The sequence below is a fragment of the Crotalus tigris genome, unplaced genomic scaffold, assembly GCF_016545835.1.
Source record: "Crotalus tigris isolate CLP2741 ecotype Arizona unplaced genomic scaffold, ASM1654583v1 scf7180000024167.7108832, whole genome shotgun sequence".
Lineage (NCBI taxonomy): Eukaryota > Metazoa > Chordata > Lepidosauria > Squamata > Viperidae > Crotalus > Crotalus tigris.
In genome coordinates this window covers 3,611,573-3,627,622 of record NW_024100417.1, presented here as the reverse complement: position 1 = coordinate 3,627,622, position 16,050 = coordinate 3,611,573, and the positions used below count along the sequence as shown (strand labels likewise).

Genomic DNA, 16,050 nt, shown 5'->3' with positions numbered 1-16,050 from the left:
CTGTAGTTCCTCTACAACATGTGCATCCCATATTCTTTCGGTCTGAGGCCAGAAAGAAATTATCTTTTAGGATGTCTACTAGCTTTCCACCTGGAGGGAGGGAGGAAGAGAGAGAGAGAGAGAGAGAAATCATATTAATATGACAGTAGGATGAAAATACTGGCTAAAGGATGGAGATGTGCTTCCTCCTCTTAATTATATAATTTTTTTATATTCTAGTATTAGGCTTCAATGTTGTCCAAAATTGGAATTATGAATTTAAAGAAACTGGAAAGGATTTGCATTAAAATCCTAAAAATCCCAAATGGTATCTAGGAGACACACCGCTGGAGAGGTAAGATGGGAATATAGTTGACTTTTGGCATAACGTGTCCAAAATGCTTTTAATTAAATATTCTTTCCACTAAATTCAGTAGAGCTAATACCCAAGCAAATGTAGAAAGTATTAATGAACTTTTTGAACTTTTAATGTTTATAGCAAGAAAAAAAATGCATATTCTCTGGTTTTTCACATGTTTTGGTAAGATGCAAAGTAAGGATAATTTTGATGTCATAAATGTGAGGAAATGTATTGGCTATGCAACTCCAGAATGATATTTGATAAAGTAGGCACCGCAGAAATATGGGGAATAGTAGCAGATTACTCCACATGTTTTTTGATTTGGATTCTTATGGAAATTGCTATAATATCTGAGGATGAGTGAATAAGCTTGTATGTGAGAACTAAGTTGTAGTAATATGATAATTGGATGTAAACTATCCATAAGTACATTGGTACCTGGTGAAGCAACAAACTGTTACATTATCTTATTTAATTTTGATTTTCAAGATACACATGAATCAAATGACATTTCAAAAGGACTTAGAAGCTGAACAAAGCAACATCTTTTTTTTCTTCCAGACCCAGTATTGTAGATAATGCCAAAATCACTTTAAAACAATAGAAATGTAGCTGTGTTGTACTTTACTGAGATAAAAGGACCCCGTATCACTGCAAGCATCCCCACCTTTCTTAAGGAAGATATCATCCCATTCCTCTCCTTTTCCATGTCTGATGGAAATCAAGAGTTAATATAGGTAGTCCTCGATGTATGACCACAATTGAACCCAACATGTATGTTGTTAAATGAGACATTTGTTAAGAGAGTTTCCCCCGTTTTACAACCTTCCTTGCCACAGTTGTTAAGTGAATCACTGCAGTTGTTAAGTTAGGAACATCGCTGTTAAGTGAATCTGGCTTCTCCATTGACTTTGCTCATCAGGAAGTCACAAAAGTTGATCCCAGGACCTCCCAGGACACAACAATGGTCATAAATATGAACCATTTGCCAAGCGTCTGAATTTTAATTACATGACCGTGGGGATGCTGCAATGGTCGTAAATCACTTATTTCAGTGTCTTAAGTTTGAACAGTCACTAAACAAACTGTTGTAAGTCAAGGACTACTGGTACAGTACAATTTAAGTAAACTTTGCTGACTTTTTTTTGCTATTTTATGTCTGTTGAGAGAGCTGGCATCGCAGGACGGGACAGACATTATAAAGCTCCTAATCTGCAGATGCTCTTTGTCTAGAGCAGGGGTAAGCAACCTTGGCTCTTTTATGACTTGTGGACTTCAACTCCCAGAATTCTGGGAGTTGAAGTCCTCAAGTCATAAAAGAGCCAAGGTTGCCTACCCCTGGTCTAGAGCAAGATGTTTCTTGAAATAATCAGACCTAGTGATTTCCACTATAAAGGTAAACCAAGTAAATATTATTTCTTCATATACTAGCATGCCTATAAAACTTTTGTTTTCATATATTACATGAATTGATGCCTCCCTGGATTCACACAGTATGCTTCTCCTGTAAACTTTCTTTTATAATACTATTAATAAATATTCGTGAAATTTACATGCCACCTGATTCCCAGTGACTGGGTGATTTTATTTTGTTTCCAAACTGGAGAACACTAAAATCTTAAATTATTTTATCGAGTACCATTAGCCTGTGGTAAGGTGGGCAGCCAATAAATTTAATAAATAATAAATAAATAATAATTGGCAAGTGCCATGTCTGGATTACAAAACTTTGGATTACTACTGAAGATAGCAAAAAGAAACATACAAATATAACTTGTTACTATCATCTTGTGATCACCTGGATTTTTATAGTCCACCTCCAGTAACCCTGATAGCTGTATCTTAGGGTGTTTTGCCATGATTCTCAGTGTTCTGGCTAGGAAGATACGCTTGGTTGGAAATATGCTCTATGTAGTTTAGTTAATCTTTAGCATTCATACTGTGGTTGTTCTAAATAGAACTTAGTGCATTTGGGGTTTCTGACAATTATGTCACATAAGCTTAAATCTGATTTAATTTCTACAGAGCTGCGGCTTTCCTTTTTGTAAAAGCAAGCTTCTAGTCCTTTTGAATGCAAAAAAGAAATAGGTGTAACAGTAATGCCGCATAAACCAACGTTAGATTGAAATGAATTTTCAGTGGAACCACTGAGAGAGATGCTTCTCTGCGCGTGCAAGTTGCCTTAGTTACTTAGGATAGCCATAGTCCCACTTTGGAACAATAGCCATTTGCTTTCCTTCACTCACACTTCTTTTGAATCTCCTGTGGTCCAAAGCAAATATCAGAACTGGTTCTGATGTCTGACCAAGAAGCCAGGCCTCTAGACTGACTGAGAATAACTGCTCTGTGGTGACAAATTCATCAAGTTGCTGAGTTTGGGTCAGATGGCAAATGTAGGGCAAATCCAACCCTATGGTCAGAGTAATCTCTGAGTTATGTCCTTGGTGGTTAAATTAGGTTTGCCATGCTGGAGGTAGGAGGAAATTGCTGGCTGGCTGAAACATGTCCTGATACAGTGAAAATGGCATTGTTGTTTTGAGCCCCCTGGTTCTGACGGGTAGCCTTACGGCAGGAAGTCCATGTCAAATAGAACAACAGGCTGAGGAGGATAATTGCTCCAGCGACTGTGAGCACAATGCCACTGATAAACATGCTGGCAAGGGGGCGCGGGGCTGAGGGGTTAGTGCTGACACTGGTGGTAGAGAGGGCTGTGAGCACTGTGCCACACACCAGCAGCACCAAGGCTGTCAGCAGGAGCACAGCGCAGTCCGAGGCACCCCCGCTTTTCAGCAACTCCACCTGTTCCCGTCTGCGAATGCAGTTCATGTCCTGGATGGCAGAGCTCAACAGCTGCTTCAGTAGTACCAAGAGTGCCAGCAGACAGAGTGTTGTGCCCACTGCCAGCCTCCACTCTCCAGAGCGACTGCTAGTACTGTACAGAAGGGCAATGCCACCTACCCCACAGGCTAGGATCAAGGCCACTGCTACTCCATAGCAAATAAGGGATTTCTTGGGCTCCTGGAACCACCATAGTTCCACGTGCTCTTCCAAGATGTTCCTCTGGATCCGGCTGGCATGCGCTGGGAGTCTGGGTTCATTCAGGTGCTCCATTTCCGCCATAGTGGATGCTGAGCCGGCTCATATACAGCAAGGATGGGCCACAGGAATTGCTGCTTTTAACTGGCCCGGAAGATTGGCAGCAAGGAAGAGGGTGGGTACTTGACACATTTTCCCAGGGATAGAGGCAATGAACTTTTATTCAGTTCCTATCCAAATCACATTTTTTTCTTTCTTGGATGGAAATGGTTGAGAGGAAACAGCAGAAATGGAAAACTCTTCTGGCTGAGGCTGAGGCTGAAACCTGCTTCAGTGTTTTGCAGCTCCTTTCTGAGCACGCCCTGATCCTGCCAGTTATCTGTAAAGGAAACAGTGATAAAATATGAAAAGAGAGCTTTCTTTCCCAAAGGTGAAAAGAAAGAGTGAGGAGGACCACTCCCCATGGGGTCAAGTAGGGTTCATGCAAGTCAAATCAATTTTTTATGGGCTAGGCCATATTCCATGCTTTGTTCAGGAAAGTTGAATCACAAGATTTCCTTGTGGCAAAATGTTTGTGCCAGGAAAAGCAAGATTCTCTCTTAATAAATAACTTATAACTGAAACTTGCCCCTATGAAACATTTGGATGTATGTTCTCATTTACAGTTTCAGTAATTTATAACAAAATGTAAGCATGCAAGAAATGCTTCTCTTATTTCTAGTCTTGGGTTTTAATGCTATTTTAGTAACACCTTCACCTCTGTCAATTTGACAGTCATCTTAAAAATACTTATGATCTCTACTTTAAGAAAAGATGGGTTTGATATTCTCAAGATGCCGAACTTGGCTCTTTGTACTAGCTTTCATCTTGATGGGAGGCAAAGAGGAATTATATTTACTGCAAGCATGTCTCATAACATCAGGATGATAGATGTTGAAAGAGAAAAAAAAACAGTTTTCCAGTGAGAAAAGGCAAAAATAGGTTCTATATTGAAATCCAGTTTACGTCATGTTGGGGTTACCTTTGAATATTAAATATATACACTAGCCCAGGGGTAGGCAACCTTGGCTCTTTTATCCAGTCATGGCTCAGGAATTCTGGGAGTTGAAGTCCATGAGTCATAAAAGAGCCAAGGTTGCCTACCCCTGCACTAGCCCAAGGGTGTCAAACTGGCGACTCATGGGCTGGATGCATCACATACAGGTCATGCCCACCCTGGTTCCGCAAAGGCAAAAAAAGCCACGATACATCATGATATGTCACGTGATGCAATTGATTTTGACACCCGTGTAATAGCCTGTTCTTTCACAGAGACATATTTCACAAAATAATTAAAGTAATTATTATTCTGATACTAGGGTTCATTCTGATGTCTCTCTAATTACAGTATAAAGATAGTTTTTTAATGATTTTTAAAGGATACCTTCTCATGTCATCACTTCTTTCTTTTCTCCAGCCCACTGCAAAGGCACCCTGAAGACATCTTTTCTACTGTCAAGGTGGTATTTTTCCATCTTTTTTCAACACATTTTGCCATACAATGTAAAATGCCTTGGTGACAAAACTGGCAATAACATCAACGGGATTGGGGAACTGATTTCTAAGTGCTGTGGAAATGGCATTTCTCTGCCTGGCTCATGGCTTGGGCTATGAGAGAGACTAGTTGTTTGGTACCATCTTTTTTGTTCCTTTGTGGGAATATTAATCTTCTGGAAAACAGATATGTTAGCATTATTATAAATCTTGTTATTGGTCTCCTATTCAGCTGATGCCTTCCCATATTGATAGGTGACACTGGGTGGGAGGAGAAAGGAAACTGGACAACTCATTGTCCTGCATTAACTCTGCAAAGAAAGCAGAACTGTTCCCTGGCTTCAGGCTCAGCTAAGTAGATTCTGATTACTTTTTTAAAAATAAAAATTAATATATGGTTCTTCCCTGCAGCCGTCCATCCATGGTTTTCCCAGCCATCCAGGTCACCACAGGTCTTCTAGATGAGAGCATTTTGGGGCAGAATTAGCGGACAGGAAAGAGTTTGTAATCAGTATTTCCATGATGGAAATGCCCAATATTCAGTGGGTTTATTGGGTCAGTGGGGTGTGTGTGTGTGTGTCTATTTCTGCTTTACTTTAACTTCTAATTTGTACGCTCAAGAAGATGATTAAGGGCCTGGAAACTAAAACATATGAAGAACGGTTGCAAGAATTGGATTTGGCTAGTCTAGAGAAAAGAAGGATTGAGGGGGGGGGATGATAGCAGCATCCCAATATTTGAGAGATTTCCACAAAGGGTGGGTGGGTGTCAACTTATTTTCCAAAGTACCAAAAGGAAAGACAAGAAACAATGGATGGAAACTAATCAAGGAGAGAAACAACCTGGGATTAGGGAGAAACTTCCAAACAATGAGAACAATTAACCAGTGGAATGGCTTGCCTTCAGAAGTTGTAGGTGTTTCATCACTGGACATTTTTAAGAAAAGACTGGATAGCCACTTGTCTGAAATGGTATAGGGTCTCCTGCTTGAACAGGGAGTTGGACTAGAAGACTTCCAAGGTCTCTTCCAGCTCTATTCTGATTGATGGAGGGAGAGAGCACAAATTATCCTGATATATTTTTCAACTGTTTGAAGGATGGAAGTGTGTGTGTGTGTGTGTGTGTGTGTGTGTGTGTGAGAGAGAGAGAGAGAGAGAGAGAGAGAGATCTGTAAATGCTACTCTTTAACCCTACATTCTTAGAAAGTGATTCACAAAAAGTATGATTTTCTCCTCCATTCTAATGATGCTTCTTTCCAGTCATTATCTATCTATCTATCTATCTATCTATCTATCTATCTATCTATCTATCTATCTATCTATCTATCTATCTATCTATCTATCTATCTAGACTATGGCTGAGAAGAAGCAGAATGGAGGAAAAAGACACATTTTTGTGAATCACTTTCTAGGAAGTATGCAGGGTTAAAGAGGAGCATTTACAGATTACAGAAAATGCTTGAATTTAAGTCCAAAATTTCTTTACTGATTTTAGTGTTTTAGTAAAATTCCTAAAACATTTCACACTACACATTAAAACAGTATAAAATTACTCCTGAATATCACAAAATTAAAACAGCAGATTGAAACACAATTGTAGTATCAAGGCCTCACAATTGTCCCAATAAAATCAGGAAGCCATGATTAAACTTTTATCTGCTAACACACTTGTGAAATATCACCCTGAAAGAACAAGCAGATGACATGCAATGTGCTAAGAACAAAGTTCTGTTAATTGCAGAAAAAAGGATGTAGCTGTTATGTGTCCCATGAGCACATCTCAATATCTTTTGAAAAAAGCAAAAACAGATAAGAAAGGTATAATGCAAAAGAGTGTCAGAAGTGCTTCTGTTGAAGCAATGGCTCACCCTTATTCTGTAATTTTATAAATCTGAGAATCTAGAGCTATAAAGGTTTAATGATTATGTGAATGAAGACAATCAACATCAAATGGAATACCTACACAACAGAAATTCAATGACCTATATAAAAATATGCATTAGAAACCGATATATTTTGATTGATAAAGGTTGAGAATAGTTTGATAAATATAAACAGGAGAAATAATTTATATCACAATAGAATTAGTGGTCATCCAACAAATCTGACTTAAAAACAAGATGACTTTTCTTATAAAGCACATACTAAATGCAGGGTTGGGGTAAGGGAGGGAATATCTATAGCTACTTTATTTTAGTCTACCCCAGAAAAGTTGCACACATGCCTTGTAAAAAATTTCTTCCGTGCAGACCTCTCAAGGACTGGTCTAAAATTCCTATTACCTTGAACGTGCTGTTCTGGTTATGACATCTTAGTTCCAGGAGGCTGGGTCAGTGATTCCTTGCCTTTCAGGAATTCCACTCATAGGTATTACAATCTTGGCCATGTCTTCAACAGGTTGGCGCTTCTTGGCGCAAGGGTGTTCAGGTCATGCAGCAATTCTTAGCTATGTTTGGGCTCTTGAGACAAATCTTCATTTTAGTAGCATTTGCTTCTTGTGCTGACAAAAGCTGATGATTGAAGCAGAGATCCCAACAATAAGAAAGCTTCTTTCACTGTTCCAGTCTCACATGGTCCCTCATCAGCATCTGCCTCTTGTCACCAACTGGTTCTCTGGGTTGTGAGACAATAGAAGCTTGCATCTAAGCTGTCTTAACCCTTGATACACACTTTTTCCTCCAGGAGCAATCAAGACCTGGGCTTATTGTTAGCTTCTTTTCGTCATCCCCTGCTTAAGGTACAAGTAACAGAATTTAATTTTTATAAGTTGATAAAGTTGTTGACCAGCATTTAACTGTTTTATACTACTTTGATCTTCTGATTTTTTCCCCCTCTTTAGGTATCCTGGAAATTAGACAAGAATCTAGGTGGAAAGTGGATGCTGAATATGTTATGGTATTTAGGAAGAGTAGAACAAAGTACTTCTGGCACCCTATTCTCAAGGTGGTGACTCCTCACTCGACCATTTTAAAAACTTTTCCATATTTAATTAGGAGTTTAGATTTTCTGGTTTAAATGGCCTTTTCAAGTTCTATAATTTTTAGTCTTCCTCTGTAGAATATCAAAAGTATCAGAGACCTGAAAATGAAATTATTTTCATAGGCAAATATGATAATTATGAAATCTGGATAGCCTTAGTCTTTTGAGGCCGATTTATTTTGCTGAGCTCTGAAATCAGAAACTCGCTTTATTTAAAAAGTTACAGTACAGTGTGAAATCTAAGTTCAGAATCTGAAGATATTCAGGAGAAGGTACAGTACTTACATCCTGAAATGTGTAGTGTGTCTTAAACATCCTTTATTGAGGCTTAAAATCAATCTATTTACAATACTGTTTTTCTTGTTTTCTTTCTTCCGCTTCCCTTGTATTTGTTCACACATGAAATGAACATACAAGATGTAACATTGCCTAGCTCTCCTTGAAAGTACGGTAAACCTTCTGCCAGCTTGGTGTTCGAGCAATGTATTGAGCTGCAATTTCCATGTTTCTCAGTATAAAAATTGTCCCTCAATATATCTCCTTACAGCATGTCAGGGAAAGTTGGCACTTCAAATGGACCCCAATTAGTTTAACATCTTCTTAACCAAAAATTGCAAAGAGGTCTGCAAAGAAGTAGATTCATATCTGAGAGAGAGTGTTGCCTTGATTTGGCTCAGTGCTAAAATCATTGCCCTTTTTTGTATTTTGGCAGATCTTAGCTGGGGAATTAAGTAAGATAGAAAAGGCAACTTCACATGTTGGCAATACATATGGGCATAGCAGTCAAAGCAATGGGGTGGCCATTTATAAAACCATCGGTAGTCAAACGCAACAATTCAATGCATTTTTTTTAATCAGAAGGATGTATTTAAGAAGAATTATGTACAGGGATCTAACAGCACATAATGGATTTAGAGGATATTTAGTACAGCACATAAGAATGAAAGAAGTATAATTAATCCTCCCCCACCACTTCTCAAATAAGAGATCTCATTTATCCCAGGCAATTGTTTAATAATTTAATCAGAGGCTACTGGAGTTCCCTTGGCAGAAACAGTCAACGAAAGAGGAGGCTTCTGATCCAGACACAGCCTGACAGCATCAGCCCAAACCCTCCCCTACAACAGGGACAGAACATGAGATCACTGTTAAAACTATATGGAGATCAGGCCCTGTTTAAAGCAGATTGCCAGCTAAGTCACATGATTGGAAAAACCAGAGTTCTAAATCCAGTACTAAATTGTTGGAAGGTGGATCAAGATAGAAGATAAATCTCTCCCACCCCAGACATCCCCCCCCCAATCTTTTTCTGCTAGTTGTGATTGAAGCTTGAATTCTTGAGAAACAAACAGTTGAACCCCTGTGGATGTTAAATTATGGGTACAATATTGACATGAAATCCATACTCATGGCTGCATCCATTTCATTTAAATACCAAATAATGAAAAAGAGTTATTATATGCCCACCCTTTGCCTGAGGCTGTATATAGATGGTGTTCACTAGTTTGGGACAATGTTTGCTGCGCTTTGCTGGAGCGCCTTTAGCTAGGAGAAGTTAGCAGCTAACTTGGTTTTAGTTATTCACCGTTAACACATATGGGAAAAGATTTGTCTTCCTCATCATTTCCAACTTTTAGTAATTGAAGCTACTGGGTAAGGAAACCTACAGTGGAAGAACATTTTTAAGATTTAAAAAGTATGCCAATTCCGCCACCTACTTTGTGAACCCCTGAAGTTTAAATGAAAGTAAAAGATAAACAGAAATACATGGCAATTCATATGGAAATAAATACGTCTATATGTTGGTATAATATAGCTCAGGAAAGAATGTGTATGAGTGGATTACACTGTAATCCTTTGAAAAGTTTCCAGAAGGCAGTTTCTTGGCTGAAAAGAGAAAGGATAGCATGGCATGGAGGCACAGATATTTTTCTAGGATGCACCTGGAATTCACTCACCTATGGCTGATTAATCATGGAAGATGCTGTTGCAAGAATCTTTTCCTGATCCATGTTCTTGGGTTTCCTAGGATCCTGGTGCCATATTCCTCTTCCATTGTGGTTGCTTAAAAGGTCAGTTTTTAGGGTATGGTCCAAAGGTAAAATTGAAACCTGCCTTCTGCACTCTCTGCCTGAATATGCCTATCAAGTAACAGGTGCTAGTTCCTCCTCCCTCCTCCGTCTAACACCAGATGCTTCATCTGATAGGCTTGCAACAGTCACTGACCTTTGCCCAGGCAGGTACATTCTCTAGCAGGGTGGAGTTGGAGAGACAACCTGTTGTCCTTGGAAACATTCCAACCTGATGACGGTGTGTGCACACGTGGGAAGTGGAAACAAGGCTGATGAAACCAAAAAAAGAAGGATATACATTACAGGTAGAGGTAAACAATACAGGATGATAGATATTGATGGCTCCTTGCAAGACAATTGAATTTTTTTCTTCTTCGAGGAACTGCACAGGGGCAATAAAGACATGGTACAGATTAGTATCATCTTTTGGGAAATTGAGAACTTTTGGCAGACTTCCTGAGAATAGGAATGGCTCTTGACTCCTAATAGAAAATATTAATCTGAGGAGTGAACATATGGTATTAATTGAATAGATCACTGATGACCCCCCTACAAAGGCTAGAACAGCATGCAATTATCATTAGAAAGTCTATAGACTGTTGCAGAAAAAATGGCTAATTGGGCTGGATTTGGGGGTCTGTTAAAATGCAGTTGGCAGAAAACTATACCAGCATAAAATTTTCTGTCACTACTGCCAGTATCTATTCTGCACTGGTTGCTTGTTTTGGCTGGAAGCCAAATAGCGGTGCCCTTATTTCATGTCTGCAGGGTGATTCAACAAAGTAATTGGTAAAACCTTATTTATGACTTTGTTGCCCTCTGACTTTTCACCAACCAGCAGCAACAGCCAATCATAACAGTGATGAAAAGATGGGGCTAGGACAGGTGGCAAGCTAACAAGTGGCTCTTTTGATATATGTGCTAAAGGAGGAAAGTGCTGAGTGCAGTGGTGGGATTCAGCCAGTTTGCACCACTTGGGCAGAACCGGTAGCTAATTTTTTGTTGCTCAGACCAGAACAGACTTCCAGAAGCGGGATCCACATAGAGAACAGATTGTTCACATATTTGAATCCCACCACTGGCTGAGTGCATCTGTTCAGTGGTCTTCTGGAGATGGTGAGTTTTGACAAATGGCTAGGAGGGCTTTGGTCTGTTTCTCAAAACTTATTCCCTTTGTAAAGCTGAACATGGAAGCAGCCTCAAAGCTATATCCAGTTCTCCATGGACATAGGGAGAAGTGGGGAACCCAGAAGGTGGAGGTAGAGTGTGCCCAGTAATTGATAGGCATGTCCCCAGATCAGCCTGAGCTGGCTACTAATCCTAAATTGATCCCATCTCCCCATAGTTCCCTGACTCTGTTGCCAACAGAATGGTTGGTGAACGACATAATATTTTAAGCATTTTGAAACAACCGTGGGTTGCTATTAGTTTAAAAGGAAACTATTTCTTTAGCAATGGGATAGCTTACAGCTGCCTCCCATATGGGCTGAAGACAATAGGAAAGCAATATAACGGGGGTGTAGTAGAAAAAATATGTTGCCCCATATCAGGCAAATTTGTCCCCTGGTTAGATACAAGTTGGGAAATGCCTTCTGAAGAGTTCTTGTTTGCGATTTGTAGCAGCATATTTCCCTCCAAATGACAATGGAATTTTTTAATAAAAGCAGATAAGGCAAGACATTTTGGCATCTTATTAAGTTCCTCCTGCAATATAACTCTCTTCTAGTTGATATAATTATTAGTTTGATGAATATACTATAACTGAAGTTTCCAGGTCCAATTTAAGTCATAGTGACTTCCTGGACAGAACTATGAAGTTTTCTTGGCAGTAATACTGAGGTTGGCTATTTTCTTGTCAGGCTAATAACATACCCCTTCAGTAATTTTGTGATATTATTTTCACCACAAATATTATGTTTTAAATCCTTTTTAGCTTCCTCTCTCTTGAATGTTCTTGTTTAAATTAAATTAAATGTTTTAGCAGGAGATATTGATATTTAGCTTACACTGATTGCTGTTTAAAATGTAACTGTTACTAGGACAATACTGATCACATTAAGTGTATACTGTTTGCTCAATAATGGGAGTTACGTTCCATACACCATGGATACAAAACAACATTAGCACCTGTTCATCTCAAGAAAACTTCCTTTTGTGACATTGATATGCCTTGTGCACAAAGATTTGTTATTCTGCCTTTAGAATTCCAAGCAGAATCGTACATTTTGAACAAATTTTATGAAGACCACATTACAATTATGCAGCAAGTCCATAAATATCTTCCTATTCAAGAAATGTCTTTTCTCTAATGCTAGAGAGCATATGGCAAAGTGCTTCTTCAATATGAGTTGCTTGGCCCTTTTTTCAATCAGGAATAGTTGGCTACTTTTGAGCAGGATCTTTTCAATCAGGAATAGTTGGCCCTTTTTTCAATCAGGAATAGTTGGCTACTTTTGAGTTGTATATTCACATGATTGTATATGCACAAGATGTGGTAGTGAGAAAATGTCTCAGAACAAAGGGCAGCACTTCAGCTTGATGAAGCCAAAACTAAGCTATTTTACTATACCTATCAGAGGAGAATAACTAGCTAGTAATTATCAGTGATAGAGTTCAACTACATCCGCTTTCATTGCAGGAAATGATGATAAATGTACAGAAGAATGCTGAATATGAATGGTGTAATTTGTAAGCTATTATAAAGAGCTGTGACTAGGACCTTTCATTATAAAGTCCTTTATGACTGAAAGCTGGACTGGAGTTCACAATCTTCTGGTTTTTAGGCCAACATTTTAACCATTCCACCAAACTGGCTCTGAGATCTGTCACTCAATGTCACTCATCCATTTTTCAGCCATTCTCTTAGCCCAAACCACTTACACAGTTGTTGTTGGGGAGAAAATAGAAGGAAGTAGTAGGTACATTCACCACCTTTAGTTACTAATAAAAGCAATAAATCCAGATTAAAAAAAAATCTAGTAAAAATATGTGAGGGGCATTATTTTGTTCTATTGTTTTCTGTTAACAGTAAGACATGAAAAAATACAGTAATACAAGTGCTTATAATAAAGACACCTATTAATACCACTATAGCCATAAAACAGAAGCAAAACATTCTGGCTCTATCCTTCCAATGATATCATGATGCTCACTGCAATGTCCCGTATAAAGCTTGGTCATGGGAAGAATATCTCTGCAACGTATTTTCTTTTAAAAAATGTGACCATTGATTTAAAAACAATGTTGTATTATCAACAGTTATGACACTTTTTGTGCACATCTAATTATATATTTCAAGATACTGTTTTATTTTTGCCCCCTTTTCTCACTGCTCTCTTTACAGTGTGGGCATTTCACTGACATCCACAGACCATAATACTCCAAGCATTTTTCAAATGTGCAGAATCAAAATCAGCATGTAAGTTATGACAGAAAGTCAAGCAATAAAAACCTAACACAGGAGGATGAAGGAAATGGCATGAACCTTTAGTTATTGTTTAAAGCGATCTCATCAATGTTGTTATTCAAGTATTCCTTAGTATCTAGATCAACAGGGAATTTATTATACATATAGAAGAAGCTAAAGGAAGTATAACCTTAAAATAGGGACTGTGTTAGAGAACAAAAATGGCATGAAGGAAGGGGGAAGGGGAAAGAGTTGTATGGGAGTGAAATAAAATTGTTCTGGACAAATAACAAACAGTAACATATTGAAAGTTTACATCCATTAGCCTGTTTCCAATAATGCCACACACACACAAGGGTTTTATCTCCAATGGAGTCTGCTTTAAGTTGAAGCCAGGTGACCAATTTCTTTCCTAAAGTTCTGTGTATGCTCTCACTTGATTTTCCAGTTCTGAGACTTGAAACATATTAACAGAAGACAGGCAAATCCAGACTAGCTTGTTTACTGTTTCTTTAACATTCTGTCTCAGTCCAAAACTAGACATGCTAAAAAAAAAAAAAAAAAAAAAAACCAGGAAAAAGCTATCCTCCAATCACACTTGGGCAAGATTACAAGTGCAGAGAGCTGCATTTAGGGAATGTTTAGAAATGCAGAGAGCTGCAACGTGGAATTCTTTCAAGCCAGGTCAATGTGAGTGTATGAAATTAATTTTGTCCATTTCCAGAATAGGCAGTTTTCCATCGGACAGAGGCCGGAGGGCGAGGGCTTTTTCTTGCCCCTGCATTTGCTCTCGAAGGCATTTGATTTCTAGTCGCTGCATTTGAATTATTCTCTCAGTTTCCTCTTCAAGATTCAAACGCAGAATGCCTGGACTTAGCTGCCGATCTGGGGAGGGACCTAGATGAACAAAGAAGTCAAAAGTCAATAGAAGTCGTAGACATGATTATGGGGATGCTGCAAAGGTCGTAACTGTGAAAAACAGTCATAAATCACTTTTTTCAGTGCCGTTGTAACTTTTAACCGTGACTACATGAACTATTGTAAGTCAAGGACTACCTGTAGAGTATTTGGAAACTCAAGAGAAAACAGTGGAAAAATACAGATGCTGCTATATATGAAATGATATAAGAAGAGTTGTGCTTACATTATCTAATAAATTGTATTGATTGGTTATTAACTAAGTTTTCATTTTTGGCATCTGGAATGTTTGCACATGTTGCATTCCAGAATACCACTTTATACATTCTATAGCATTAAGGTTCCAACATAATTGGCTCTGGAAGTGCTTCCAACTGGTAACACACTAGAAATGCATAGTTGCTGAAAGACTTCAGGGCTGTAGACTGTTGGGTGATCCATGATTAATGAATCCTTTTGGATAACTTAAAATGAAGGAAGAGTCTAGTCTACTAACCATCATGTTCTTACAGGACATGACAAATTGTCCTTCATGGATAAGAGCCAATTTCAGATTCTTTTCTGAAGTTGTAACGATAAAGGAAATTATTTTTCGACCAGATATCAAAACTAATGTCAAGCTGTTTAAACAATTTTCAAGGGTGCATCTTACTTAAGGGTGCAATTTAAGTAGTCATTGTAAAAATGATACTCTGGAGAGCAAAAAAGTTGAAAGTGAGCGCCTTCACTTTCTGCCGCAAGCGGCGTTACCTTCTTGATTTATGCAAGATGTCACATCACATATCCTGAGTGGAGAAAACTGATGAAGGAGTTATGGAGGATAAGAAAATTAGCCTAATGGTGTAGCTTTTGTCCTTCATCTACATGGCCTGACTACTTGACTACAAACATAGCATCTGTTCTTAGGGCCCTGAAGGAATTCACTGGCAAAGTTTGAAGAACTGGTCTACTTCACTTGCAAAGTCAGAGAAACATGTGACTGTGTTTTTTTCAAGTAGCAATGGGAGAATTACAGAAAAAGTGAGAGTAGGAAAGTAACTAAGATCATTTGAAACCCTAAGGTTTTTTTCCCAATAGAACAAAGTGTTGCTGTTCTCTTAAACAAGAATCAGTGTGTGCTGTAAGCTGCTTGATTTTTGCCCAGACAGAGAGATCAACCCTAAAGTGGTATCTAAGTATGGCATTCATACACAAACTTTTTTTACTCTATTGGAAACTGTAGCTCCATAAATGAAAACAACATAGAAATTGTACTACAATGTGCCAAAAGTGACTTTTTAAAACTCTAAATATAGGCATGCCCGAACTGTTTGAAAAGACTAATAGTAGTTATTATTGTTGCTGTTATTTTTATTTGAGGATTCTTAGTGAAAACAGCTTGATAGGGAGGCCTGACTACTAAAAAAATGTTCATATTTTGAGATATTTGATTTTTTAAAAAGTATTTTGGCTTGATTATGGCTCATTAGAACCCTGTAGAATATTTTTTCTATAACAAGGAATTTCTTTGCAGAAAGAATTGTTCTCTTACTCTAATTTGGGGGGGGGGGACAGAAAGTGATGGTTCCATAATTCTTCCTTCAATAAATGGGCATGGCTCAGAAGTACTGCCAAGAATCTTCTTGACACTTCAGAGCCTTCTTTGACAGTTGCTATAAGTATTTAATAGCATAACTGAACTTTTATGGGAGAATTGAAAGAGAGGGGTCTGCTAAAAGGAAAAATACTTTTAATGGACAGTTCAGGAGCTCTCTTACAGTAAGTATT

General features: G+C 38.3%; 2 protein-coding genes across 10 annotated transcripts in view; both read right to left on the bottom strand.

Moving 5' to 3' along the window:
* Nucleotides 1–445: 445 nt before the first annotated feature.
* TMEM125 (transmembrane protein 125) lies at nt 446–10,101 on the bottom strand. 7 transcript variants are annotated; one of them, XM_039323183.1, is made up of 4 exons: nt 9,846–10,065; nt 7,191–7,636; nt 4,800–5,085; nt 446–3,755 (listed from the first exon to the last, which is right to left on the bottom strand). In XM_039323183.1, exon 4 carries the CDS (start codon nt 3,458–3,460, stop codon nt 2,789–2,791), a length of 672 nt encoding a protein of 223 aa, XP_039179117.1. In that variant the 5' UTR covers nt 3,461–3,755; nt 4,800–5,085; nt 7,191–7,636; nt 9,846–10,065; the 3' UTR covers nt 446–2,788. The 7 variants fall into 7 exon arrangements, 6 of the variants coding, with proteins under 6 accessions (XP_039179117.1, XP_039179116.1, XP_039179115.1 ...); XM_039323182.1 differs by lacking the exon at nt 4,800–5,085 and having other exon boundaries at nt 7,191–7,639; XM_039323181.1 differs by lacking the exon at nt 4,800–5,085.
* Nucleotides 10,102–12,948: 2,847 nt separating this feature from the next.
* Nucleotides 12,949–16,050, bottom strand: part of CFAP57 (cilia and flagella associated protein 57) — a 28,197-nt gene continuing 25,095 nt past the window's right edge. For all 3 annotated transcript variants that reach the window (XM_039323258.1, XM_039323255.1, XM_039323256.1), the window contains one exon: nt 12,949–14,262. In XM_039323258.1, coding sequence (XP_039179192.1) covers nt 14,051–14,262 — 212 coding nt within the window. In that variant the 3' untranslated portion in view covers nt 12,949–14,050. The remainder of the gene's footprint in view (nt 14,263–16,050) is intronic.